This window comes from Carya illinoinensis, chromosome 5 (assembly GCF_018687715.1).
Source record: "Carya illinoinensis cultivar Pawnee chromosome 5, C.illinoinensisPawnee_v1, whole genome shotgun sequence".
Lineage (NCBI taxonomy): Eukaryota > Viridiplantae > Streptophyta > Magnoliopsida > Fagales > Juglandaceae > Carya > Carya illinoinensis.
In genome coordinates, this window is record NC_056756.1 from 39,843,806 (window position 1) to 39,871,594 (window position 27,789).

General features: G+C 35.8%; 1 protein-coding gene across 2 annotated transcripts; it reads left to right on the forward strand.

Annotated features, from left to right (window-relative positions):
- The first annotated feature begins 2,679 nt into the window (after positions 1-2,679).
- On the forward strand, positions 2,680-27,393 carry LOC122311627 (dual specificity protein kinase YAK1 homolog). 2 transcript variants are annotated; one of them, XR_006242826.1, is made up of 19 exons: positions 2,680-3,580; positions 6,726-6,925; positions 9,186-9,339; positions 9,463-9,572; positions 9,694-9,763; positions 9,883-9,965; positions 10,061-10,139; positions 10,240-10,280; positions 11,151-11,273; positions 16,056-16,206; positions 16,408-16,522; positions 16,630-16,712; positions 16,836-16,910; positions 23,518-23,592; positions 23,717-24,525; positions 25,436-25,573; positions 25,914-26,218; positions 26,595-26,722; positions 27,009-27,393. XR_006242826.1 is itself a non-coding variant. In XM_043126246.1 (18 exons), exons 1-18 carry the CDS (start codon positions 3,401-3,403, stop codon positions 26,663-26,665), a joined length of 2,862 nt encoding a protein of 953 aa, XP_042982180.1. In that variant the 5' UTR covers positions 2,680-3,400; the 3' UTR covers positions 26,666-26,871. The 2 variants fall into 2 exon arrangements, 1 of the variants encoding a protein (XP_042982180.1); XM_043126246.1 differs by lacking the exon at positions 27,009-27,393 and having other exon boundaries at positions 26,595-26,871.
- Positions 27,394-27,789: the final 396 nt, after the last annotated feature.

A 27,789-nucleotide genomic window follows, 5' to 3' on the forward strand; every position in this document is an offset into this window, starting at 1 on the left:
CTTACTAACAAATTGATACCACGGACCAAGCATGGGTCTGTGCACGAAATTCAATAAATTCTTGTTTGATGTCCAATTCATCCAATAATCTTGCCAACCAAACATCTTCATTAATCACGTGGAGAGTCGTACAAGTTTTCTAGACATTTCTGTCTCTTCCGTCTTACAAAGTACATAAATGCTTTGTATGTTAAAGTTTTGCACAGGATTTTCACAAGATAGTTGGCTAAACGGTAAGAAAATCTTCAACCAGATTCTGAAAATTCCTTGGAAAACTCTAGTGGATGTAATGTTCTACATGACATCTGGTTAACTACCCGTGTCTTCCATGTCAATCTCTTCTGCTAAAAGAGGTCTTCTTGTTGCAAGTTGCAACATTACCTTCAACAATCATGTCATTTAATAATAATAATAATAATAATAAAATTGATATTTGCAATACTAATCATAAAACGTGTAAATGCTACGCAGTTTTTAAAAAATAATAAGTAAATATTATATTTTATAAGAAAAATTAATTTTTCAATCATCGATCTTTTTCTATTTAAACTTGCGACGCTTATACAACTTATAATTGTATCTATTATATAGCATTACTCGAGTACATTTTATACCGTCAAACTATCATCTTTTTTCAGTTTACATTACAAACCGTCCAAATCTTCCATTTGCATTCTCTACATAATTACATTTTAAAATTAGGATATTTTTGTGAAATAATAATTATTTTATTAATTATCTTATAAAAATAATGTTTATTTAAAATATAATTGTATAAAGAGTTACGAAAATAATTCCGTGTTTATTTCGATGAATTATACAGAATTCTGGTTTAGCACGTGAGAGGTATGATGATGTGGACAGGTGTCTGATGGGCTATATATGGGCTGGACAGTATACACTCACAGTCATATTACTAGGCTTCACCTTGACTTTCTCTGGGCTCAAGTTTTCAAACAAGTTACAACACCCACAACCATACCGACATGGCGACATGCCCTATATATTTGGGATTTCTGTTCAAATTTTCAGACTTTCCTATCAAATTATGATTGAGATTGAATTTCGATCTTTTTGTGCAACAAATGAATGTGAGTTTTATATAGATAAATGTATGGCCTACATAAGAATATTCTAACAAAAATTTTACAAATTGACGTAATTTTGTTACAAGAGTCGGATTATATAAGACGTAAATTATTTAGTGGGTAATATAACTTTTGGTTTAAAACATATAGCTATTGAGGTTAAAGTAAGAAGCACTATTATTAAAAATTTATTTACTGTTTGGTAATTATATACCCAAAACACTTTCAAACATGTTATATTTATTTAGAAATAAATTAAAAAAATACTTTTTGAAGTAAAAATGATATAAAATATCATTTTATTTTTCAAAGATGGAAAATTCTATATATACTTTAAATTTTATTTACATAACCATACATACTGATGTGTCAACTACTGAAAATGATAAATATTTTAAAATTAGAATTTTGAAATTCAAATTAAACTAGAAAATATTGATAAAATGGAACTGTTACTCAATAATATAAGACAATGGCAAAGATGTAAATATTTAAAAATTATATAAATATTTTTACCTATTAACAATTTTTCAAAAGTGAAACTACGTTCCATAAAATTTGAAAAAATACGTTTGGAGAAAAGTTGAAACATACTATTTAGCTTTTTTATATTAAAAAATACTTTAAGATAAATCAATCAAACAAAACTAATCTTATCATTAAAATATTTTTAAAATTATTTAAACAGATCCAATGAACCATGAAGAAGTAGTGAGAGTGAAGCAGTAAACATGATGCACGCACAATAATAGAACCAACAGATGCCACAGAGGATGTTTAGAGCAATTGGTGCAGCAATTGAAGTTATGTCGAATAAGGTGGACCAAAGTGTAAAGGCCCAACGAAGGAGGCCTTTTTCAATTTGAGGCCACCATGACTCAATGGAAGCCCTCGTTCGGTTGAGTCAAACGTCAATGGCAAAATCCTTCATTGCTCACTTCGATGCCAAGATCCTTTAGATCAATTAATAATATCTTATTAAGAAAATTAACAATCGAATCTCCCTTCTCATGTTTCAAAAATATTTAAAGAACTCAAATATTATAGTTAGCATGGACACATAAAGACCTTGTTTGGATCTCATCTAATCAGCATAATTTTTTTAAAATTTTTAAATAAAATATAATAACTTTTATATATTCAATCGAATATCTTGACTATCAAATCAACTCATAAAATTTTTATTTTAATTAAGGTTAAGATTTGAATTCAATACTTCTATTATAATATCACCTTAAATCAACATTTACTTTAAAATCTTGAATCGGTAAAATAAATTTAATTATTTAAATGATTAGTCTATAGGCTATAGCCTTCTAATAATTTAAATATTGGTCTATTTTTTTATTTTTTTTAAAATAAATATTGGTCGTTGCGGTGGATTTGAATAAGAAACATGATGATTATACTTAAAAAAATAAATATAAAATTTATATAAAAAAGTAATTTTTTAATAATAAATTCTATTTTTTTAAAATTAATTTTAAAATACTTACACGTTTTCCAATTATACGGAACATTGCTCTTGAGTAAAGGGTCCGAACGCTCTACGAGATTGCTGAGGGTTTTTCTTTTCAGCAGACTGGAAAATCTGATCAAAGTCGAGGTGCTTATGACGGGATATATATATATATATATATATATATAACGGTTCGTCTTGAAAAATAACGTAGAATAGGCCATAGGGAGGGAGAGTGCTTCCTGTCCTAAACAACAGCGGTCTGTCTCCTCGAAGGCTCGAACAACCAATTCTCACACACGCACTCTCTCCGTCTCTTTCATTTCCCCCATAATTTCTTCTCCCATCAAGCCTGGGTCGCTAATTTATATAATTTGTTATAGTCTATTTCGTATTATTGATATCTGATTCAAGTTGTTGTTGTTGTTGTTGTTCTTCTTCTTCTTCTTCTTCTTCTTCTTCTACCGGTTGTTGCTGCTTTCTTTTCAGTTTTACTTCGAGAGATTTTCTTTGATTGTAAAATCTTTAAATTGATCATCAATCTAATAGATTATGATCGTCGTAAGTGATCTTTTGGGAGTTGGTATGTTGCAAGACCCATTTTTGTGAATGAAGAAGGATGGGATTGGAATCGGTTGGGGTTGAATTCGTTGAATTGGAAGAGAAGCTCGACACTCAATTAGACAATCGGGTTGGCGAGTTGGTCCGATCAGTAATCGGTTAATTGAATCTTTTTGGGGTTCTCTTTATTTTGTTGCTTGTAAAGAAGCCTATGGTGGAATCGATGTTGGAGGCATTGGGCGAGGTCAATTTCCGGGTCTGTCCTTGATTTTGGGGTTTCTGGGTCTGGGTCATGGATGAGGTCGGCCCAAGCAATGGACAAAAAGAATCGGCCGGTGGTGGTGCCGAGGAATTATCATCGTCATCGGCGGCGGTGCCAGTGGCTTTTGATTGGAGGCCGAAGCAGCTCGTTTTTAGTCCATATGAGACTGTGGACAAGACGCAAGCTTTGCGCGTTGTTGTGCGGAAACCGGTTAGTTTTTTGACCTTTTGATTTGTTTCAAGAAGTCTCTTTAGCTTCATTTTCAGTTGGCATTTGAAAATACGAGGTTTGGGCATTGGGTCTGCTGGTACTTAAAAAGGGAAAAGGAGAGTCTTTTATGTGCTTATGAGTTGAAAACTTCATTGGCATGATTAAGAAAGAGCTAGCTGCCTTGACAAATGAGATGCCCTTACAAATTAAAGGTGGGTCAGTTTTAAGGGGATTTGTTGCTAGATGAAGGGTTTAGGATATCCCAGTTCACAAAATGCAAGTTGGAGTTTGGTAATTTTTTGTTTCCATTTAAGCAAGACCATTTCCCTGGCATTTGAAAAAAAAAAAGCTGTAATAATATCACGAGTAATGATGTAAGCAATTTCCTTGTTTTTAAATTATTCCTAAATGCCTTTTTAATTGCTAAGTAATGTATGGATCGCATGAGATTGCAACCTATGAACTCGCCATTCCATCCTAGTGTTTTTTTTTTTGGTGAATGCCGGGGGGCAGGGGATGGACATGCCATTTGACCAAAAGGCCACAAAAATGATCCCCTCAATGTGCAAGAATGTATAGGAAGAATATTTTTAATGAGTGGCCATTCCTATCTCGAGCATTTTCATCAATGGAGGTATTTTAGAAAGAAGGGACAGAATGTTTGAGATAGTTAGGCAACTTGGGTTTAGAGGAGACCCTGTTTTACAACAGGAAAGGATTATGATCCAATTGTAATTTGTGGCTAGTTTGTATCAATTGCAACATGAGATCATTAATACTTAAATCACTACAGATCCAACTTTGAATTTCATTGACCTTTTGCTCCCATTCAATCAATGATGTCTACAGAAAAGTTGATAAAGGGAGGTAAGTATCTATCCGTTCAGCATACTTATCCAAAAAAAAAAAAAAAAAAATGATCATGCGTATGGCCCTCTGAACTCTCCTCTTCAGGATGTTAGAATATGCTTGTAAAAAAAGAGATACGAGATAACTATATAAGAGACAGTAGAACGTAATATGGCAGTCTCCTTTATTTGTTTATTCTAATAATTTTTTTGATAAGTTGTTTATTCTAATAATTAAATGATGTAAAATGTGCTTAATTCAACCTCACCACCATGAATGATAATGCCTATAACCTTTCTGAACTCTCCTCTTCAGGATTGAGTTAGGTATACATGATGCCCACATTTTGCTATACATATCTAAAGGTTTTCATGTAAACATCTCCTGGCTGACAGTTAATTTGACTTAAAGTCCCATTATCTACTTCCTCCTGGCCTTATCTTACTTAAAGTGACGTTAAACCACAGTATACTTAGTCTACATGAAATATAGATCAAGTTCCCACAGGTTGCATAGTCTTGGCCCTGTCCTCTACCTTCCCACTGGATGTCAATATGCTTGTTCCTTTTTTTTTTTAAACTGTGATTCCAAGAGACAGTGTTACCTCCACAAAGGTACACCAGGCTTAGAACTCCTACTTGCTTAGTCTTCTATAAAGGCCGTGGTATCGAGATTATTAAGAGGGTTCATTCAAAGAGCATTATCCTAAGTTGGCATCTTAGGGGTTGCATGAATTGACTCATTACGCATACATCACAAATAAGATTAGGCTTAGTGGCAGTCAAGTAAATTAGTTACCCAGAAGCCTTCTATCATTCCCTGGATTAGTTTACTGCATCCTCATCTTTTGAAGCTTAATTTAAGGGTAGAGGTCTATCAGAATGCTCGTGTTCTTTAGCTTTTAAATAATTTCACAGCAATTTTTTCAATTAACTCATCATTTTATTCAAATTTTGCATCATGATAGCATATGATATAGCTCAAATTGTACAAAGGCACTGACCGGACAGCTTTCATAAATCAAACAGAATGTGTGGCATGAGTCACATGCTAATCACTCATAGCAGATGACCAGAATTTATCAACAAGGTCTATCAGGGAATTTTGACAAAGTAGTAAGAATGTAATTCAAAATACTCGACAACAACTATGAACTCACATTGCTAAAAAAATGATATAGCTCAAATTGTAAATAGTTTTGATTGTCTTTTTTAACCTCAAAGACTTGAGTTCCTTTAAGAGTTTAAAACCTTCTCATGTGAATTGTGGGGTATTAAACTTATAGTCTAGTTTGAGTCTTACATAAATATAAAAAATCTTGGGAAGGAAAGTGAGCATGCAACTTAACTAGTAAACCTTGCATTAAAGAAAACATAGGGGATTTTAAACTCAGAATGTGTGGATTGGGCAAAGGTGGTTATCGCCCCAATTAGCCTTGTCAATTTTTGAACTATTTAGGATTATCATTTCTCTTAGCTGCTAATTTGTAGTATGGAACAACCTATGAAATAGGCAGGCTAGTGTGACCTTTCCATTCTTGTCTAATCTTAAGGTTTATCTGAATTTGTTTATGGATACAATTGTGATTGCATTAGTGTTACACTTAACTGCCCATGTAATATACAACAAATTAATGCAGTCTAGCCTGATCCTTCAATCTTTTTTTTTTTTTTTTTTCTCTTGAAGTACATTTATTTGAAAGAATTAAAAGCTACAACACAGGTACACAGGATGTATACAAAAGAATGTCTATCTGGAAGTAGCAAAATACAACAAAATCATGAAAGTTAAGCCTACTAAAGTCTATAATAACTGTTCAAAGGAAGAGTATTGAAATAGAAAATATGTAAGTCTGAACTTTAGACTTACAGAATGTTTGGATGCTAGAAAGGAAAAGTGATTTTTTTTGGGGGGGGGGGGCGAAACTTGGGGTTCATTTGCCTGATTGGTTATGGTATTTTAATGGGCGGAGATTCCCTTAGAACACCACTCTGTTGTTCTGCCAGAAGTGGGTAAAATCCTTGATTCCTCTTGTTAAGTTGTATGTAATCTTATTTGCACCCTTCAGTCAATGAAATAGATATAAAATAAAGGATATAATATCCAAATTATTCCTTCTGCATTCCTTGCTCTTTGTTATATCACATAGTGAATCAGTTGCCACTTTTCTTATTAGTACACTCACACAACGGACATAATTCTAATAGTATAGCAGCCTTTGACATTTAATTTAGTTTGAAGAATGTCTAGATCTGAGTTGTGTGAAATTTGTGATGACATGTTTTTAATTGTGCAGTTGGTGGCAAGACTAACCAAGGGCTTAGTTGAGACGTACCAAATATGCAATCCGCAGTTTAAGTATTCAGAGGAACTAAATCCGAAGAGATATTTGACCAGCCCATTCCTTGGAGTCCTAAATGATGGCTATGATAATGCGAACTCAGATCTTATTCTGACTCTGAACTGTGTCTTAATCAATTCAGGAACACAACGAAGGTTTGCTATTCTTTAATATCTTTTTAATCCATTTTCCTTTCATCTCTTTGTTTAAACCCTTTTCTCCTTTTGCCATACTACAAGCTACAAAGGGCGTTCCTGATTTTATTTGGATGTGAAAGCACTTGAGATCGTCTTCTTGCCTGTTAATATGGTTATTTGTGTGATGGCGAAGTGTTACACGTGTTCGGGGTTTAACTGGGTTTAAAGACATGCTGCGTTTGTAGGGTCTCCAGGATTCCTCGTCATAAACAAAATAGTGTTCAGCACTGCAAATTACAACTTATTAGGTTGAATCTAGAGAAGCTATATCTCAACATCAATTGTAAGCAAGACAATTCATCCCCGTAGTACATACTTTTGCTGATCTATATAATATAAATAATCAGCCTCTGTAGGTATTGCAAGTGTTGGCTCTGTTTCTGGTCAGTGAACTTACTGATTTGAAGCCTTTTTTCTTTTTTTAATCAATTGAGATCTAATAGATGATAGATGCAATCAGAGGGTTCTGGCTCCGTCCAACCTGGAGTGCCTTCCCCCACGTTCCTATTTCAGAGTAGGATTTTTAATTTTCAATGTGAACCACATCAAATAATTTTCTATTTGGTCTTTTGAATATACCATATTGATCTATGGATGGGAATTGAGCAGAGCAAATGGATGGATAAGGAAATGCTGGATAAGGAAATGCAGGAAGAACTTTCTTTAATGAAATCAAACTATTCATATAGTCTGAAATGCTCATTTGGTGTGTTTGATCTCAATGCCTGAGACTGAATTAAAGTTTCTTTGGTCAGTGTTCATCCCAGGAGTTAGGAATGCTGTTGTCTAATCGTTGTCGGTGCTGCACTCGGCATAGTTTTTGAAGATACTTCTGTGAAGTTGCTAACAATGTAATGAAATAAAAATTTTTCTGATAGATTACTCACTGGAAGTAAACTTGTAAATTCCTTAAGTTGTATCTGATGCTTGCTTGCACTCGTCTACTAGCGCTGCTGCCTAATAATCATGCATCAGTTACTGGAAGCAAACAGATATAATTGGTTATGGATAAATGAAGATAAGTGGATATAGATACCTAAGGGTAACCTTTGCACGCCCCTGTTTCCCTTTGGAAGGCCACATCTGTTACTGGAAACAAATAGATATGATTGGCTTTGGACGATTGAAAATAAGTGGATATAGGAGCCCACATAAGCTTTGCATGCCTCTGTTTTCTTTTGGGAGGCCAGGGTTGTATGCCCCATAGAAACTATCTACCTAAGGCTGTAACTTGAACTATAGGTCTTGCATGTGGTTAAAATTCTACTCTTTTTCATCTCATTGGTATCCCATAGAAACTATCTACCTAAGGCAGCTTCTTTGACCTCCACCTAAGTTGCACTTTAAAAAATGTTGACTGATCCATAGGCAGGGACGAATTATTGTAATTCATTCCAATTTGTGAAGTAAGCAGAGACAAGGATAATCTTTCTGAACTAAACCTCAAGTTACTGGTATGAAGGCTAAACCATAGTTTCTTTCCTGTGGATGATGAGCCGTTACAGGGATTCAGATGTTCTGTTAACACAAAGGGTAAGCAGACCTAGGGAGATGAAACAAACCTATCAGACAATTGGAAGCTGGAAAGATAGTGATGAATAGGTCAAGCAGCTATCCTTGACTCACCTATATATCCATCGAAAACCCACCCTAGAACAAGCACAAGATTTATTACTCAGAACAACATTCATGAGTGAGAAAAAAAATAGTACCTGCAGCCCCATGGACTCATCAATTTTTAAAAGGAGAGGAAGGGATCTCTATTTTAAGTCACAGAAAACAGTTGCATGTATAAGTCACAGGGAGCTAGGAATAGGAGAGATCAACGACAAAGCTGCTAGCTGCTGACTTTCATATTGATGGCTTTATAAGGCCTGGATCAAGCGCTTCCTTATAAGTTATTTAAAAGGCTGGAACTTCTTTGTGAATGGTTTTTGATCCTGTGACCAGGTCTAGTTGATCGGAGTCGAATTGAAGGTCTTGAACTTGAGACATAATTGTTAGCTTGCCATCATCTTGTGTGGTAGGCAAAAGTTCGTCTTCGTGCAAAGGTTGATTCATTTGAACAAACTACATTGCATTTCAATGCGAAAACCCATATTATATTTTTTAAAAGGTTGAGCATATGTTGTGTTTAAAACTTCAATTTAGTCTTTTATCTATTTGGTTTCTCCTTCTTGCATTAAATATTCAATTGGAATGCCATGATCATTTGCAGATACATTGTCAACGATGTTCTTGGTCATGGGACATTTGGGCAGGTGGCTAAATGCTGGGATGCAGAAACAAACTGTTTTATTGCTGTGAAGATTATCAAAAATCAACCTGCCTACTATCAACAGGCACTGGTCGAAGTATCTATATTGACAACAGTAATTATTTCCTCCCTTAGCGAAATGTTTCTTGTGGTAGTGACGTTGATGGTGAAGCTTCTGTCTTACTTGTCAAAAGAAAATTAGCGTTGAAATGTGTGCATTTATGCTTGTCTTTTGCAGTTGAATAAGAAGTATGATCCTGAGGATAAGCATCATATTGTTCGGATTTTTGATTACTTTGTATATCAACGACATTTGTGCATCTGCTTTGAACTGCTTGACACCAATCTGTAAGTTACAGGGTCTACCATATCTTATCATCTATTTAACTAGACATATACAATTTTTTTTTAAAAAAAAAAAATTTGTGTGGATCATGGTTATGACATGCTTTTTTTTTTCCCCCTCCAGGTATGAGCTTATAAAAATAAATCAGTTTAGGGGATTGTCTTTGAGCATTGTCCAAATGTTTTCTAAACAGGTATCGCATTTATTGCATGGGATTGGATATTGTGGTGTAATGTATCATCTTAGGGTAGATTTTGTATATTCCTTGATCTATTCACATCTTGCTCTTTGGTTTTCTTTTTCTGAATATAGATTTTATGTGGACTGGCTCTGTTAAAAGATGCTAGGATCATTCATTGTGATCTGAAGCCAGAAAACATCCTTTTGTGCACGAGGTAAGTTACTTTTGACCATGGTCTAGGACTTCAACTGTGAAATGGATATATATATTTTTTTCCTGAAATGGGTTTTCCTGTCTTGTGAACAATAGTGTGAAGCCAGCAGAAATTAAAATTATCGACTTTGGATCAGCATGCATGGAAGATCGCACCGTTTACTCCTATATTCAGGTTTGCAGTTATGCTTACTCCCCGGGTGTTTTTTTTTTTTTTTTTTTTTTCATGTGGTGGATGATCTCATAATTACATTTTTTTTTTTATTTTTGTACAGAGTCGTTACTACAGGTCTCCTGAAGTTCTTCTTGGGTATCAGTATCCTTCTCAATGAAGTGGTTGCTCCACGTCAGTATAGTGGTTGCTCCCTGTTTGCTCTTTTCCTAGCCTGCAACTTTGTTGGAATCAAAATGATCTGCTAGATTTAAGCTAAACTCTCAGAGTCTATGTTGGGAAGGGATTGAAGATAGAACCCCACTACTATTGAGCACAGGTTCAGTTGTGGCACTCATGCAAGTCCTCCAATGACCTCTAATTTTTTACAAATTTTGACTTAGATATGCAGGCTGAACGATTTACAAAAGTTAACCAAAGTTAATCCAACTGGAGCCACTTATAGAGTTGGCTATTAGGTCCCAGTCAACTGGAAATGCATATTTTACATGTGGTACTCTCAACTGAGAAGATTCGATGACTGATCCATTAGAATGTCTGTTTTTGAAATTAATTATTGAATGATTCTTTTGCTAATATTTTTGATAAGTAATAAGAAATTTTATTGACTAGTAAATAGGCATAGCCCAAGTATGTAGGAAGTATATAAGAGAAAACACCTAAATACAATTTAGGAGCTAGAGTAGGCTAAAAGCAAATCATGAAGATATCTCCATTCAATACAAGAACCTTAGCCCAGATACACAAAATACTAAAGAAAAACTCTCTAAGTTCTCTCATCGAGCGTTCTTTATCTTCAAAGCACTGCCCATTCCTTTCCTACCATAACAACCACATCAAACATGAAGGAATCATCTTCCATATTGCAACAATGCTATGATTCCCCTTCGAGCATAATTCTTTTGCTACAATTTATGTTCCAAGAGAGGTAAGTTCTGTGTTTGGTGCATTAGAAATCTTAATCTTGATTTCATTTTTCCGAGTTGTCTGTTTGGTCCTTAGCCCTTTCTTCAGATATACTACAGCTATCGATATGTGGTCATTTGGCTGCATTGTTGCTGAATTGTTTCTAGGCTTGCCATTGTTCCCAGGAGCTTCAGAATTTGACCTCCTTAGTCGAATGATTGAAATACTCGGGTATGCCCTTCTTTTTTTCTTGGTGATTCATAAGCAATTGTATGCATTTAAGTTATATTTCCATCAGTCTACTTTATTGGGGAGTTTACTCCCAAGGTCTTTGATTGTTGCCTTCAAATATGTTTTTGTAGTCTGTGGTAGAAAATTGGAATAATTAGTTTAAGGCAATGTAGTGGAGCTTGTTATTGTCATGTACAATTAGGAATTGTTGCAGAGTCATCCTTTTTAACCCCTTTTAACACTAAAAAGTTTAAAGAGAATGTCTTACCTTTTAAGTTTTTTCCCCTGAATAAATCTACACAAGAATTGGTATTATGGTGATCGCCGGCCGCTGAAGCTAGAGAATCAAGAGTTAGAAAGTTCTAAAATCATTATTTTCCTTTCTTTCGGCTTGACTTTTAAGTTTCTCTCTCTGTTTTTAAAGTATGATTTGCCGTGAATGTTCTCAATTGGTGGATAGCGTCACAAATTTAGCAAAGAATGGACTGCTGTATGAGGATAAGGGATTCTGTTTCAAATTTCAGAATGAAGGTTGTGCACAAGGATAAAGGAACATAGTGTTTTGGAAACTCAAATGAACTGAAGTATATCCATTTGAAATTGCCTATGCAAAATTTCAAGAATGGGCGACTACAACCTTTTTAGATGCAGATGTCATGATTGCTTAGATTAATTCCTTATTTTATGTCCTTTCTTAATCTTCTGAAAGTCATGGAGCCCTCGGCATGCCAAGATGTTTCAAACATATCTACACTTGACATATAGATGGCTGCAAGAAAGATGCTCCAAAATTAGGAGCATCTAGACTTGATTGCAAAGGCAATGAAGGAAGCTCAAAATTTATACCATGTTCACACCATAATAGATTTTATGTTAACATGGAACCAAAACGAGGGAGGGAGGGAGACATTTCTACCTTGTTCAGAGGAAGGGAAAGTTCTAACTTGTTCACACCATACTAGATTTTATGTTAAGTTAACATGGAACCAAAATGAGGGAGGGAGGCCTTCTATAAAAGGCAAGAATTTCTCCTTTTGGAGTGTTTGGGGATTTTATTCACCACCCTCTCATTCTATTACAATCTCCTCCCTTTATCGCTGCCTTGTTGAGCCTTTTCATCATTGGTAGCACGGCTCAAATCCCATTTTTGTTTGAAATGACCCGATACATCTAGGCATATATTCCATAAGGATGAACCTTCTACTTCACTTGGTTGTAAGATTGATCAGATTGATCCATCTATAAGAGATGTTGCATTACTTTTTTTTTTTGATAAGTAAACGATTATATTGATATGAATAGGCATAGCCTAAGTACACAAGATGGTATACAAAAGGTCACACCTATTTAGAGAGAAGTAATAGAAACAAGAAAATCATGAAAATTGAGGCCACGACAATCTACAGCTGTGGCCCAAAGAAAAAGAGTGCTAACAAAAAAAAATCTAAGTTCTTCTAATGAGCACTACTTGTCTTCAATGCCCGATCATTTCGCTCCTTCCATAGGTACCGCATGATGCAAATCGGGACCATTTTCTACACTGCTAAGATTTGTTGGAGATCTCGAAGATTTATCCAGCTGGCCATGAGCTCTGTCACTATGGCAAGCATAACCCAATCTAACTCCATTCTATTAAATACTTCATTCCATAACGTTCCAACCATCTCACAATGCAACAGTAAATGATCCATAGTTTCACCATTTTTCCGATACATACAACACCAATCTAATATGATCACCTTACGTCTTCGTAGATTATCCGTCGTCAAAATCTTACATAATGCTTCTGTCTATACAAAGAATGCTGCTTTGGGAGGCGCCTTGTTTCTCCATATCTCTCTCCAAGGGAATTGCACATTCTATGGTTGTGTAAGCGACTTATAAAAAGAACGGACCGAGAATGTACCTTTACTGGTGGGTATCCACATCTCATTTGCTCCTTGGGTTTTCGGCATCATAGTGTATAGAAGGCCAAAGAACTCCTCAATGCTGCCAAGTTCCCAATCTTGGGCAGCTCTAGTGAAATTCACGTTCCATTGGACTAGCTCCCTAGATAACTCCATGCAATTAGCTACTGAGGCATCTTTCTCACTTGCAATCCTAAAAACTGATGGGAATGCATCCTTTAGGGCTTGATCTCCACACCACAAATCAATCCAGAACTTTACTAGATCCATCGCCCAACACCAATCTAGTATGCCTATTAAAGATTCCCCACCCTATTCGAATGTGTTTCCAAATTCCCACTCCATAAACCCCTGTGAACCTCCTTAGTGTGCCCCCCCTCCCCGGGGGGGCCCCCCTGCCTTCACATGCCTCCATATTTGCAATCGATCACTGATTTCCATTGGGCTTTCGGTTCCATATTATATATCCCCAACCACTTCCCAAGCAAGGCTCGATTGAAAATCCTCAAATTTCTAATATCTAACCCACCCGAAGAGATTGGAGAGCATACCTTATCCCTCTTGAGTAGATGAAAACTTGAATTCTTCTCCTATCCCATTCCGAAGAAAATTACGGTATAGCTTCTCAATACAGTTTGCCACACTTGTTGGAATTGGGAATATAAATAGAAAATACATTGGTAGATAAGAAAGAGTACTTTTGATAAGGATGATCCTACCACTCTTTGAGAGATATAATCTCTTCCAACCTGCCAATTTGCGTTCAATCTTCTTCACCACTGTATCACAAATCAACATAGATCTTGTAGTTGCCCCCAAAGGAAGACCAAGGTAATTCATGGGAAGAGAGGAAACCTTACATCCAAGGATATTAGCTAGTTGCTGGATGTTACAAACATTGCCCACTGGCACCAATTCTGATTTATCAAAATTCACTTTTGACCCGGATGCCGCTTCAAAACAAAGTAGTAATGCCCTCAATGTACAAATTTGGTTTTGTTCTGTCTCACACAAAATCGGTGTATCATCTGCAAACAATAAATGAGATAAGTTAATGGTGCCCCTATTAGGATTGCCCACCGAGAATCCCTCGACAAAGCCATTGTTCACCAAGGCTAGAATCATTTTACTAAGTGGCTCCTGACAAGAACAAATAGGAGTGGGGATAAAGGATCTCCTTGTCTTAGGCCTCTAGAGCTGTTAAAGAAACCACTTGGGCTGCCATTCACCAATACTGAAAACCTCATCGTTGAAATACACCATCTAATCCATGAGCACCATTTCTCTCCAAAACCGCACCTCCCAAGCACAGAGTAAGAATTTCCAATTAACACGATCATACGCCTTCTCCATATCTAACTTGCATAGGATTCCCAGCTGGTTAGATTTTAGCCTACTGTCTAGGCACGTAGAGTAATGATCCTCCCCAAAACCTCTCCCAAGCGATTGACAAGCACCTTAGAAATAATCTTTATATATCCCATTCACAAGGCTAATGGGCCGGTAATCTTTCACCTCTGATGCTGCATTACTACCAATGAATGTTTGATACATGTTAGTGGAAATCCCACGTGTGCCATGTGTATTAAAAAATAAAAACATTATAAAAACTCCAGAAAATTAAAAAAAAAAAAAAAACAACTGCAAAATAGAAACATTTACACACAAAATTTACAAATCTTAAAAATCTTAAACTAACTAAAGAACCTAACAAAACAATGAAAAAACACAAAAAATATTGAAAGTGAAAAAAGAAAAACAAAACAAAGGGAGGCCTGTCATGTTAAAAATTATTTTTTAAAAATGTTTTCTAAAGTTTTTGTTTTTAATTTTTAACACATGGCATGCCATGTTAGCATGTTAACAATTTATTAATGGGAAATTGACAAAGAAATCAATTTATCAATCTTACAACTAGAGGGAATAAAAAGTTCAACTGAAAATATGGTGCAATTTGACTTAAGATCAATTGTTAGGACCAATTTAGTATTTAACCTTTTTAGCTTTTCAGATTTTTTTAATGGTTTTTTCTCTTATTCTCTTATTCTCTTTTGCACTTCTTGTGTCCTAAGGTTGATTCCCTCTTGTGTTTTTTAATGCATTTACATTACTCATATAAAAAAAAGTTGCTTTCCATGCACGTAGATTGGTCTGAAATATTTTCTTAAATTTCAATTGTTGTTCTACATGTCATTTTTTCATTTATGTTGTTATGTTGGCATTTGCAAAACCTCTTTTTATGGCTTTTCAACCAGTCTTGATTCTAACTTGGCCTGGTGGCACTTCGGTGAATAGGAATCACTGGGGACACAAGCCTATCCTATTAAAAAGGCATGTTTGAGTTCTTCAGGTTAATAATGTCCTGAAATTGGTTTATCATTTGGACCATCTGTAATTTTTCCAATATTTGAGCCACATGCAGGACTCTTTTATTTGCTTGTGCTTTATCATCGATCTAAAATGGAATTGAAATTATTTTGGTTTTATATTGTGGAGACTAGTGATTCCTTCAGTGATGTAAAATGTTTAGAATTAGTTGGATAAACACTAATGTTTTTGTTTTCCATCCTTGAGCTAATGAATTGTGTAATAAAATAGATATGAAAGGTATTGATATGTTTTTTATCCTCCTGCCATTACTTTCTGAGATTGAGTTTGGGCACTTCGATTGTATTCTTTTTTTTTTGGTGCATTTTCTAGGTAAATGAGTACTCAAAAGTTTTTGGCATTTTCTTTTGCTCAGTTTCAATAAAATTTATTATCAGATTTATGTATGTGAACCGGAGAATTTTCTTATTAGTCATTATTTTTTTGTATGTTGTTGCAATTGATTAAAAAATTGGACAATGTTTGATATATAGTCAACATTTTGTAGAGGACAACCCCCAGATTATGTATTAAAGGAGGCTAAAAACACAAGTAAGTTTTTCAAGTGCATTGGGAGTGTCCACAATATAGAGGGTGGTGAAGTTTCGACAAATGGCAGAAGTGCTTACCGAGTATTAACAGAAGAAGAATATGAAGTTGTAAGTGTTCATATTATACTTTTCTTTAATAAGAAATTTAAAGTAGAAGTGAAAATACTGATTATCAGACTTATCCAAAATAATAACAAAATATTGACAATAATGATGTATACTTTCTTTCATATTTGGCCCTTTTGGAAAGATTCTATTTATGTTGTAATTTTTTTCTGTTTGATTATTGTGTTGCTGGTTTTTGTTCAGAGAGAGAAGAAAAAGCCAGTGATTGGAAAAGAGTATTTCAAACATATGAATCTTGAAGCAATTGTCAGAAACTATCCTTGCAGAAAGAACTTGCCTGAGGAAGATATTTTAAAAGGTTAGGTTGTATCTGTCTGAAGTAGCAGACGCTAACATTTTAGCTAAATGTTGCTACTAGCTTTTGATTGTGTGACTGATGGTTGTCTGATCATGAACTTGTGGCAGAAAGGCAAATAAGATTAGCTTTGATTGATTTCTTGAGGGGTCTTGTTGACTTTGATCCTGCAAAGCGGTGGTCGCCTTTACAGGTTAGGTTATAGAATTTTGATTCATCTGTTGCACTTTTTTTGTCTCCTATACTAGATTTCCTATGGGTTGCAATACATAATTCAAGCTTTTGAAATTAGACTTTGAAATCTGCGTGCATGCAGGCTTCAAAACATCCTTTTGTCACGGGAGAACCTTTCACATGCCCTTACAAGCCTCCCGCAGAGACCCCTCGCGTTGTAAGTTGATCTGTTCAACAAATTTTAACCCAAGGTTTTTACTCGTCCAAAAAAAAAAAAAGAAAAAAAAAATATAACCCAAGTTTTTGCCATTGTGTTTCAGTCTCCCAGTTATTCTTAATGCTCTACCACTTTTGCAAAGTACTTTTCTGTAAAGTCCAAGTCTGAAATTTCATATGCAATTGCTCTTTATATCCTTACACCATACTTTACCCATTTTTTTTTTTTTTCGACAAGTGATTCTTCTACACTACAGATAATATTTCCCTAGTTAGATTTTGGTATATCTTGTCTTCTCTTTTTTCCTCTCTCTCTCTCTCTCTCTAAATCCTTATCTTTTTAAATTTGTTTCCCCATAACGTTATGTGCTTTCTATTCTGTTACTGGTTCCTGACATGTGATTTATTCAAATAGAGAGAGAGAAGAGTATGAAGTGTTTAGCAAGCAAAATCTTAATTTTTCAACATTCAGAACCACTATTTCTTTTGGAGTTCACAATGCGTTAATGTGAATTTTAGTTGTTCTTCTACTCTCTTATGGATAATAATTTGAGTCCTAAATGATTATTTATAATTCTTTAAACATTTTATGAGTATGGAAGTTCCTGGATTGTGTAGAATAAGAGTTGTATCAAAGGCATATAAAATAATATATTGTGCTTTTAATTAAAATATCTATTTAGCCGTGAGGTTGGCTCCAATTGAAAGATCTATGAAAGATGGTTTACCCAATGTAGATGAAGACCGATGACTGGTCTAATGAGAAAGAGGTGGAATAAAACTGGGTAGGGGCTGGCAGGAGGCTTCAGTATTATGGATTGCCACAGTGGAGGAAGGTATGCGATAGATGGGAGGAGCTGACGCAATGTATGATACAGATAAGATATAACGGTAGAATTGGATATGTTGAGCCAACCTCAATTAATTGAAAAAGGATATATACTTGGGCTCTTGCCTATTCCTATGATCAATAAAATTTTATTTACTGATAAAAAAAATTTAAATGGAGAGCACAGATCAATTGGACTCTTGTATGATTGGATGTGTGTGATATTCAGTTTCTTCCCACTTCTATTCTTCTTTTTTGAATCGTTGATTTTATGAAGTTTAGATTGAGTTATTTTAGGAATACTTTTGTACATATTATCTGCTTATATAAAGGCTTTGCTGAGTTGAGACTATTAGGATTTTAAGAAACAACATTGTTTTCTCCATCCTTTTCTAACATTGAGTCTCAAGAGTTTGGCTCTCTCGCTCACACAGTCAAACCACAATGTGGCACACACTTATCAATAGGCCTGTGCTCCAACTTTGACGGAGTTGGAAGAGTCCCTTCTGACTTTTGACTCCGACTTGAGTTGGAGTCCAAAATTCATTCTGATTTCGACTCCGAATGGAATTAGAGCTCGACTCTGATCGGAAATTGGAATTCCGACCTCCGATCGGAGGTCGGATTTTTGATTTTTGATTGGAACTCCGACTTCTAAATGGGAATAAATAAATTAAAAAAAATATAATTAATGTAAATACATCATTCAGAGAGTCCTATACAATGGTTCAAAACATTGATAATAGAAAAAACAGTCCATTTCAAAGTTTGATTTAAACAGTCCATAAGAAGAAACATATTGATTCAACTAAAAGGAAAAATATCATCTTCAGCACCGTGCTTGGTTGTTCATCATACCTGAAATTAAGATAACAAGTCCTCAATCAATAAAAGGACCAAAATTGATTCAGAAAATTGAATATAGTAAAAGTAGAATTTAATTACCATTTATTACCAATAAAGATTAAAGTTAGTTCTGTTATCAACTTATCCTTATCCATACTCCATTAGTCGTCGGCAATTATGCTAGGGTTCACAATTAAATCTGTAAAATCATAAAAAGTATAAGTTAAATAGATTTATGGTTTAGTAAAAAGAATTAAAGAATCATTGAAATACTTAAATAATTATTGCAATAAATTTTAATAATAAAAAAAAGTAAAATAAGGTTACGCGATTCAAGCCTATAGCTCTCAGAGTCAATGCCAATGCTATCTAGTCCAAGGGGGGTATCACCGAACCAGTTCTTTGTGCAAATGAGGGCCTTTACGGTTGACGGTGACAATGAACTTTGGAAAGCATCCAATACTTGATCTCCAGTGCTAAACGCCGACTTAGATGCAACAGTAATGATAGGAATGGTTATCACGTCTTGGGCAATACAGGAAATGATTGGATGTTTTGCAGAATTAGCCTTCCACCAAGTTAGTATTTGAAATACAGAGCACTAGGTGCCTTGACCTCTTCCATAAATACCGTTCAACCTCAGAAGTACACTGCATAATATTCCTCGATGCAATAGGTTGATGATACTCACTCTGTTATAACCTTGACGGAGTGGACGTAATGCTCCATCTGGGCTAAAGTCATCGGAGGGAGGTGTCGAAGTCGAGTGTGAGGTACCCGCTGTGGATGAAGGTTGACCACCATTACTATAGTGGTTGTATAAGTCATCGAGATCAGTTTTAAGCGCTCTAACAAACGACCCAGCCTTCACTACCCAGAGGATATAATTTGCCCAAAATTCTATCATGGCCAACTTGACTCAGGGGTCAAGGATCGCACCTACAAAGAGTAATCTATTTATCTTATCAACTTGGCTTCAATATTTATTATATTTGGTCTGCATCCTCTGAGCCATACCATATAACAGCCCACTAGGGTCATCACAACCTTCTTGCAAGTGGTGGTGTAGCGTTGAGACCTCGCTGAACCACAAGTTTATAGTCGTATATGCGGATCCAGATATCCGCATAGTAATGTCATAAAAAATCTACAAAAATGTGACAAAGTATCCCACACTCGTCTGGTGGACCGAGCCCCTTTTTTGCAGGCTCCAGCAAAGCCCTCATCCTCCACTCTCAAATATTTTTTCTTACTTCTGTGCCACATCCAACATCGTGTATGTAGAGTTACATTGAGTCGAAATGTCCAAGCACAGCATCCTAGAACATGAAATCCCAAGCTATTATGCTATTGCCCTGAACTTTTTGAGTCTTTGGAGGGAAGCCCTGACGTACTGCACGATGTTGCGGTTTTTAGTAATGGAATTGTCAACCTCTTTTAACCCTTTAGTAACAATCAGATTGATGATATGAGCACAACATCGAATATAGATAAACTCGTGGCCTTGAATGACATCATCTCTCACCCTTGTATTCCGCTTGAACCATTTAATTGTAGTGTCATTGGCTCTAGCATTGTCAACTATAATGTATGAAACTTTTTGAATTCCTCAATCCTTCGAATAATCATCCATCTTCTCCCCAATCGATGCCCATTATGATCAACAATTTCTTTGAATCTAATAATCCTTTTTTTCAAATTCCATTCCTTGTCAATGTAGTGTGCTGTGATACACATGTAGGAAACGTTCTATACGGATGTCCATGTGTCAGTCATAAATGATACTTTCTGGCTAGTGGTGACAAACATCTTTCTCATCTCAGCCTTGTCTTTTAAATATCTCTTCATACAATCTCGCATTACTGTATACCGTGATGACAATGGAAATCGTGGCTCAAGCAGATTGATGAACTTTTAGAATCCTCTTTTTTCGATTGTAGTAAAAGACATCTCATCTTCAGTTATCATCTTTGCAAATGCGTCCTTTAACATCTTCTCACTGTATTGAGGGATGACCATTTTCTTAAGTTGTGTATCATCAGTAGCTGTAGAAGTTTCGTAACTAAGCTTGGTCTGATTTTTGGCCTCCAATCCCTTCGCTATCTTATACCTCTGGCAATCATTAAAATGTGATATCAAACAAGCGGTGCCTTGCTTCTTTGAATGAAATCCAACGTGTGAACCACAATGGCTACAACACACTTGCAGTTCCTCAGGCTTACCGTCGACCTTGGTGAAATGTTCCCACGTCCATGACCTTTTTTTATTTGATCGTGGTGGCCTCGTAGATGGAGGTGGTACATCTGGCTCGTCCCAATAGCCATCTTATCTTCTTCATTAAATGCATCCTCATCTTTTATGTTTACTGGGAGTGGGAATCAACTACTTGCACACGAAGTTTATACTTTGGAAGTAGGTCTAGATCACGGTGCTTGGGATAGAATTGTGGGATCCTAATTCAATTCTGGAGTCCCACTAGGTGAAGCATCCATATCTAGAATATGACACGTATAAAAAAATCAGTCACAAAATATATATTATAATTCTCAAGATCACGGAATAACAAAGAAGAATAACAATGCAAGATGGTTAAAGAAATAAGATAAGCAGGTTCAGACAGTCAAACAGGACCATAACCAGAAAACTAAAATATTGTTAATTAAGACAAATATTGAAAGTGCTTCAGTAATTGATGGCTTCTTCCATCCGCTTTGATAAGGTTTAGGATTGTGGGAATGTTCTTTGAAAATAACACTAGTGTGCTGCTAATGAATATAGATTGTTATAGAGACTAGGAACACTGAATTAACCTGATAGTTTATAATATTGCTGCAGTATCTATGCTACAGACCAATTTCTAATTTTCTATAGCCTTTTGCAGTTCCAATATGTCCTATCTACTTTTCACTCCTATAAGACCTGCCTAACACCAAAGATTCATAATAAAACAAAAGAAAACAAACCCATTAATTAAGAGTCTTTGTCGAGCATTGATTTTCACAAATTCACAAGGTAGTAAGTATATATGTATGTATATATGTATTTCTAGTATGGTATCTGTCACCTGTTGTATGATGCATGCCATGCATACATAACTTAAACTCACGAACCAGCTTAAAGAGTTGCTTTATGGAAGTAAGTAGGCATATCCAATCTAATAAATCTATTATCTAGATGTAGTGGTTTGCAGTTGGTCTTTTTAGAAATCTTTCCATAAATCAAGATTTCATTCATCTTGCTTTTGCAAAGCTTCTATGTTCTCATCACTTGGGTCTAGAGTTTTCTCACCCAGTTCTTATTCATATAGATTGTACCAAGGGATCACAAAACTCACGATCAGTCCAACCTAGATAGCTAGGGCTTTGATAAAAACTAATGCAATTGGATAAGATGAGTATGATGAGCAGTACTATATAAAAGAACCAGTAGAAAATTGGAAAAATTCGAACCTAAGCTAAAATAATTAATATTGTAAATAAGTTCTGCCTCTGGGAATATACACATTTCTGTAAATTAACTCCTGCAGAGTGCAGAGCAGCAGAAGGTACCATAGACAACCCCTAAAAAAGTATTTATACAACTCTAAACCCATTTTCTGTATGCAATCCATAAAGAAATTTCAACTCAAATACTGGTATATTGATATTCCATAGATAATTTGTCTCTGGATGATGAGCCATGCATATAACTGGCGATCGAGGTAGACAGATACCAGCTACCAACAGATTTCAAGGTGAGCCACAGCCTAAAACCATTTTCAGATGGCATGCGCCATTGACTCAACAAAAAAAAAAAAAAAAAAAAAAAATGAACCGACTTTGCATATATTAAAAAAGGCCATATACAAATGGACTTAACTAAATATTGTGATTTACTAAAAAAATATCTTTTATGAAGTTTTCTTTTGAATTTTTCTAAGTGACATTTCCACAAACACCGATTGCTCACTGTCCAAAATCAAGAACTTCAACAAAGTTCATCACAACCAATTCCTCAATTCAAAATTACACACAATTATACAATCTACACAATCCAAATTCCAAAATCAATAACCAATGTGAATAAGAAATAATAATAAAAAATTCGGAAAAACTAAAATTCCTAAATTTAAAACCCTAAAAATTAAAATTACCAATTGGGGGCGGCGTGAAGGCGGCATTGCAGCGATGGCAGCGTGAAGCAATCTACGGCGTGAAGAGGGCACTGCAGTGTGTGGCGTGAATTGTGAAGAAGCGAAGAGCGAGGTCTAAGAGACTGAGAGAGAAGAGAATCGTGAGTCTTGAGAAGTTGAGAGCTGATAGAAAGAGGGAAGAAAATCAGAAATGAAGAAGAGTCGTGAGCCTTGAGAGCTGACAGAAAGAAGAAAACGACGTCGTTCCTATTTAAATGGAATGGCGTCGTTTATGTTAGTAGTTAAAATCATCACAGATGCAAAACGGCGTCGTTTTTGCATCTGTGATTTTTTTTTAAATATTTGGAAGACCGACTCCAACTCCAATTTCGGAGTTGGAGTTACTCCTATTCCGACTCTGATTTCTGAACACTCCAACTCTGTCGGAGTCGGAATCAGAGCGGGTATCTGTCGGAATCGGAACCCTCGGAATTTTGCACACCCCCTACTTATCAACCGTATAAACAATTTCTTATTGTTATAAAGTGTTCACTGTTTGACCTGATGTAGTTCCCTAAATTGTCTATATAATGTGATATGCATATTGGTTAGATTGTTTTCATATTGATTTTACCGATTTGTTTTCACCGTTTTGACCTTATGAAGTTCTCTCGTTTAATATAAGTATGCAGTATTGATTCGATTATTTTATGAACTTTCTGTTCCAATATATTTTTCATACTTAGGTATTGCTCAATCACCAGTTCTGTAGCAGATGATATACAGTTAACTGTTATTTCTCTTGTCCATGTGGGTGTTTAGCCTGTAGCTCAAAATATTAAGGTGGACCACCACCCGGGTGGAGGGCATTGGTTTGCTGCTGGTCTCTCTCCTAATGTGAGCTTTGCTGTGCCTTTGATCATGCCTTAATTTTAATCATTGTTGGTTGTTTATTTCTAATTCTTTTCTTATCAGCATTTACTACAATATTCTCTCACTGAAGGATATCTATGTCATGTAGATTCCTGGCAGGAATAGAGTCGCTCTTCATAATAGCCCACACTTTCAGATGGTGCCATATCAACATGCCAACAGTTATGGCAGTGTTGGAAGCTACGGTAGCTATAATGATGGTACAGGGCTTGGAAGCAGCTATGGAAGTTATGGAGATAGTAGCAATGTATTTGCATATTATTCGCCTGTTGGTCCATCTGGAATGAACATGCATCCACATAGCAATGTGTCAATGCTAGGAAGTAGTCCTGATACAAGAAGAAGGGTTATGCAATACCCACATGGAAATGGACTTGGTATAAGTCCCTCGGCAGGAAATTTTGCGCCACTGCCTCTTGGCACTAGCCCATCACAATTTACTCCACCAAACTCCTATAGTCAAGTTTCTGCTGCCTTTCCTGGACAATATGGTCCAACCTCTCCAGCAAGAGGTAGTCATGGATCGTCTTTAGGAAAGATGGCTGCAGTTAGCCACTTCAATAGAAGAAAAAGTTCGGGATATTCTGGAAATTCTCAATCTCAAGAGAGCTTGTCATCTTCTCATTGGCAAGGGCAATTTAGCGAGGGCTCCAGCTCTTCACATGCTGAACTTGGTGGTTTTCCATCGCATCTGCAATCAAACTTCAATGCTGCAAGCTGGAAGCAACATCAAGGAGGCACCGGAATCTCAGCTGGTTACCCTGCTTTTCAGAGCATGCCAGGAACCTCTACACCTGGCTCTCATATGCAATCGGCACAAAATGCAGGAGCAGCTAAAGACAAGCCTGAGGCTAACCTCTCACTGCCTGACCCCCGAGATTGGGATCCCAACTATAGGTAAGCAGACGAGATATTTGAGATAGCAATCTAGATTTTCATATACATGCTTTAGGTAGGATGTATTTTGATTAAAAGGGTGTATGCGCCACTAACAGAACACCTAACTCTGCCTGTAATTTTGTAATTTGATGTTTGTATACAAATTTTTTTTTTTTTTTTGATAAGTCGTTGTTTGTATACGAATTTACCATAAAAAAGCGTCTTTGTAAGTCAAACTGGTACAGGTAACTGCCCAACAGGTCAACACAAGTTTTTGTTATGGGGTGTGGTGACTTGTTTTCCTTTTAACCAAATCGTAATTATTCCTTAGTTTTTATATGAGTCTAGTTGATTGTCATTTGTTGTATCATACTCCTATGATGAATTTACTAGAAGGCTACTGATAAAAAAAAGAATGATGAATTTAATTCAAGACTAATTTTTGTATTGGTTACTTGGGGGGGTACTTTCTAATTCAAGAAGCTGGATCAATGACGTTTTTACTCCTTGGCCAAAGAAACATTGCCCTTGTTTGAATTGGAGGCAGATTCCAGATCATTAGACTGAGCGGTGGTTGAAAATGGATTAGGCAATAATGTAGCCATGCGTATGAATTTTCAATAATAACATGCATTTTGAACCTAATGGATGACATAGTATACTTATCAAGATAACAAAATGGTTAAAGAAATCAACTAGAACTAAGACGTGCAAATTATTCTGTCATTATTATCATCGCCCAGACCATTATTGGTTAATCTATAGAAAACTAGTCAATGTTATGCATGTAAAGAATGTGTAAGTTTTATTTCAAATCATCATCAAGCTAGATTTGAAGATCTTGCTTAGATTTTCTGAAGTCCTTATGTCCTATGACAAACTTGAGGTTGTCGACTATTAGTTTGACATTTGCATATTTCTGTTTTAGTGATGATCTTCTTCTGCAAGAGGACAGTTTGGATGTGAGCGAGATGACAACCGACTTCAGAAAAAACATGCGTCTTGTATCTGCAGATGGAAGATTCAATTATGTCTCAAATACAGTTTCAATTTCATCCATACAGAGGTAGGTTGTGCCCTGTTTAACTATTCACAAAGTTGCACCAGAAAATCTATTTGAGAGAAGTTGCCCGGCATTTATATTTCCTGAATGTAGCTTATATATTCACTAGAGTTATTTTTTTATTCCATTTGCTTCACAAGTCTAAAAAATCTTCAACTGGATTAGATGTTCTCAATTATGAAGTACTAAATTTACTACTAACTTGACTTTATTTCCTTCTTTTTTTTTTTTTTTGGGGGGGGGGGGGGGGGGGGGTGTTAATTGGTAAATTGAGGGATCGTCTTCCAATTTCATTCTCTTTTCAATTCTTTGTTTTGATTACGGTTTTACTTATGTGCTTCAGACAAAATGGACCTGTTCAAGCATTTTCACAAATGGAGGTGGGTAGTCCTCCTTCAGGTCATGATCCACATCCTGGAGGATATGTCCGCCCCATGTCAAAGCCTTCTCACATTGCATCTCATATCTCACCAAACTCTCCTAGCCGTTTGGGTCAGCAAACTGTTCAGCAGTTGAATAATGGACGACCCCCCAACAGTCGGACTGATGAATGGAATCATATGAATGTTCACCCCCCTTTCTCCAGCTTTACCTCTGGGGGTCCACGTTCTCCTGGAAATAGCTCATTGAACAATGGCATGTCATGGGGTATTTTCTGACTTGACTGTGCAGCCACATCAACATTTCTTAGTTTCCTTTCCGGCTCATAAATTCTAATTACAAATGTTGTGGTAAAAAATATAAAAGAAATGATAGTTGCAGTCGTGAGTGTGCAAGCGCCGCACAATCACTTTGACAAAAGTGAATAAATAGGGATCCACATGAAAAAAATTATTTTTTTAATAGTGGATCTCACTCTTTTTCAAAGCGATTGTATGGCATTTGTGTACTATACGACTATATGTAATATTATTCATATAAAAGAATATATCAGTCTGTATATTTTATGTCTCTGTGGAGGGTCAATAGAGGGGATGGGATGAACTCTAATAACATTTTGACTGATCTTGGCATTCTTTTGTAGGTCGTAGGAGTAATCATCCTATTACAAACATGCCACCAACATCCCGTGGAAGGAATGGAAGGATTGCTTAATGTTGAATCAGCTTATTCTTTTTACCGTGAGGGATCTTGTCTGTGAGTTGGAAGAAGGTTGTACTCAATAGTTCAGCTGCCCAATGGGCTCATGTTACAGAAATCCTTCAGACCATGCTCATTCATTGTGCTTGCATAATATAATTTATGATACGGTTTATCTTGTCTACTTACGTATCCATGCAATCAATATTCTTTTTGACTCACCTTCAAGGTCTTGATTGTTGCATCTGTATCTTGAGTGCCTGATCTTTAAGTTCAAATGTTGTACTGGTACTTTGATTTTTTCCCCTTTCCCAGTTTGTAGGAATCTAACCTTATTATTAAGTATTTTTCATTGCAGCTGCCGAAATGAATTCCAACAAGGTATAAGTTGTTCTAAGAGTAGCAAGTGGGTCGCGTGGCTGATGGCGTGATCGTAAACAGACATTTGAAAAAGATATATTTTCCATGTTTAATTATTTCTGGTTGTCAAGCCGAATAGGTTACTTGCAGATATCCCGAGCCATCAGCTAAATCCGGTACACCAAGCATGTAAATTAAACAAGTTTTTCAGCCCTTCAAATATGAAGATTATGCTAATGATTTTTATCGAGTGTGAATGAACAAGAATTGATAGCTAGACTGAACAAACAAAACAAAATGTAAGTTTTAGGTTTGCCTATATGATGATATATTTGAATACAGAAGGCTGCAGTCAACTGCGCATATTCTTACTTTTGACTGAAGAGGTGGGGAACAACTAACAAACAGTCAAGTGATAGAGAAATGACCTATTACTGGTGTGCATGAGTTGTGTCACCTTTATTATCAATTATACATTATTTCCGTCACCTTTCTTCTCAATTTTTGTGAAGCTTTTCCAGAGCCTGTTATCTCCCTATAACTAGAAGTTTTGGTTATGATGGGGGACTCATTGTTAAAGAGCATTCAGGTGCAGAGTTCATGACCTTTTTTTCTTTTCTCGCAATGGCAATGCCAACTGCACTTTGCATTGCCCATTATAACACCATGAATGATGTTCTATATTCTCTGAAACGTGAAGACGTCCGTCCCTTGCAATTAATATCTGCATCTCATGCTAGCTTCTTGTTTACTTTTAATCTTGAAGATGTCAGCAAACT

Bases quoted from the DNA above. Each gene is read 5' to 3' on its own strand.
- LOC122311627 (XM_043126246.1), top strand. From the start codon at position 3,401: ATGGATGAGGTCGGCCCAAGCAATGGACAAAAAGAATCGGCCGGTGGT. The intron at 9,764-9,882 runs GTATCGCATTTA...TTCTGAATATAG, and splicing joins TCCAAATGTTTTCTAAACAG to ATTTTATGTGGACTGGCTCT. The intron at 16,207-16,407 runs GTAAGTGTTCAT...GTTTTTGTTCAG, and splicing joins CAGAAGAAGAATATGAAGTT to AGAGAGAAGAAAAAGCCAGT.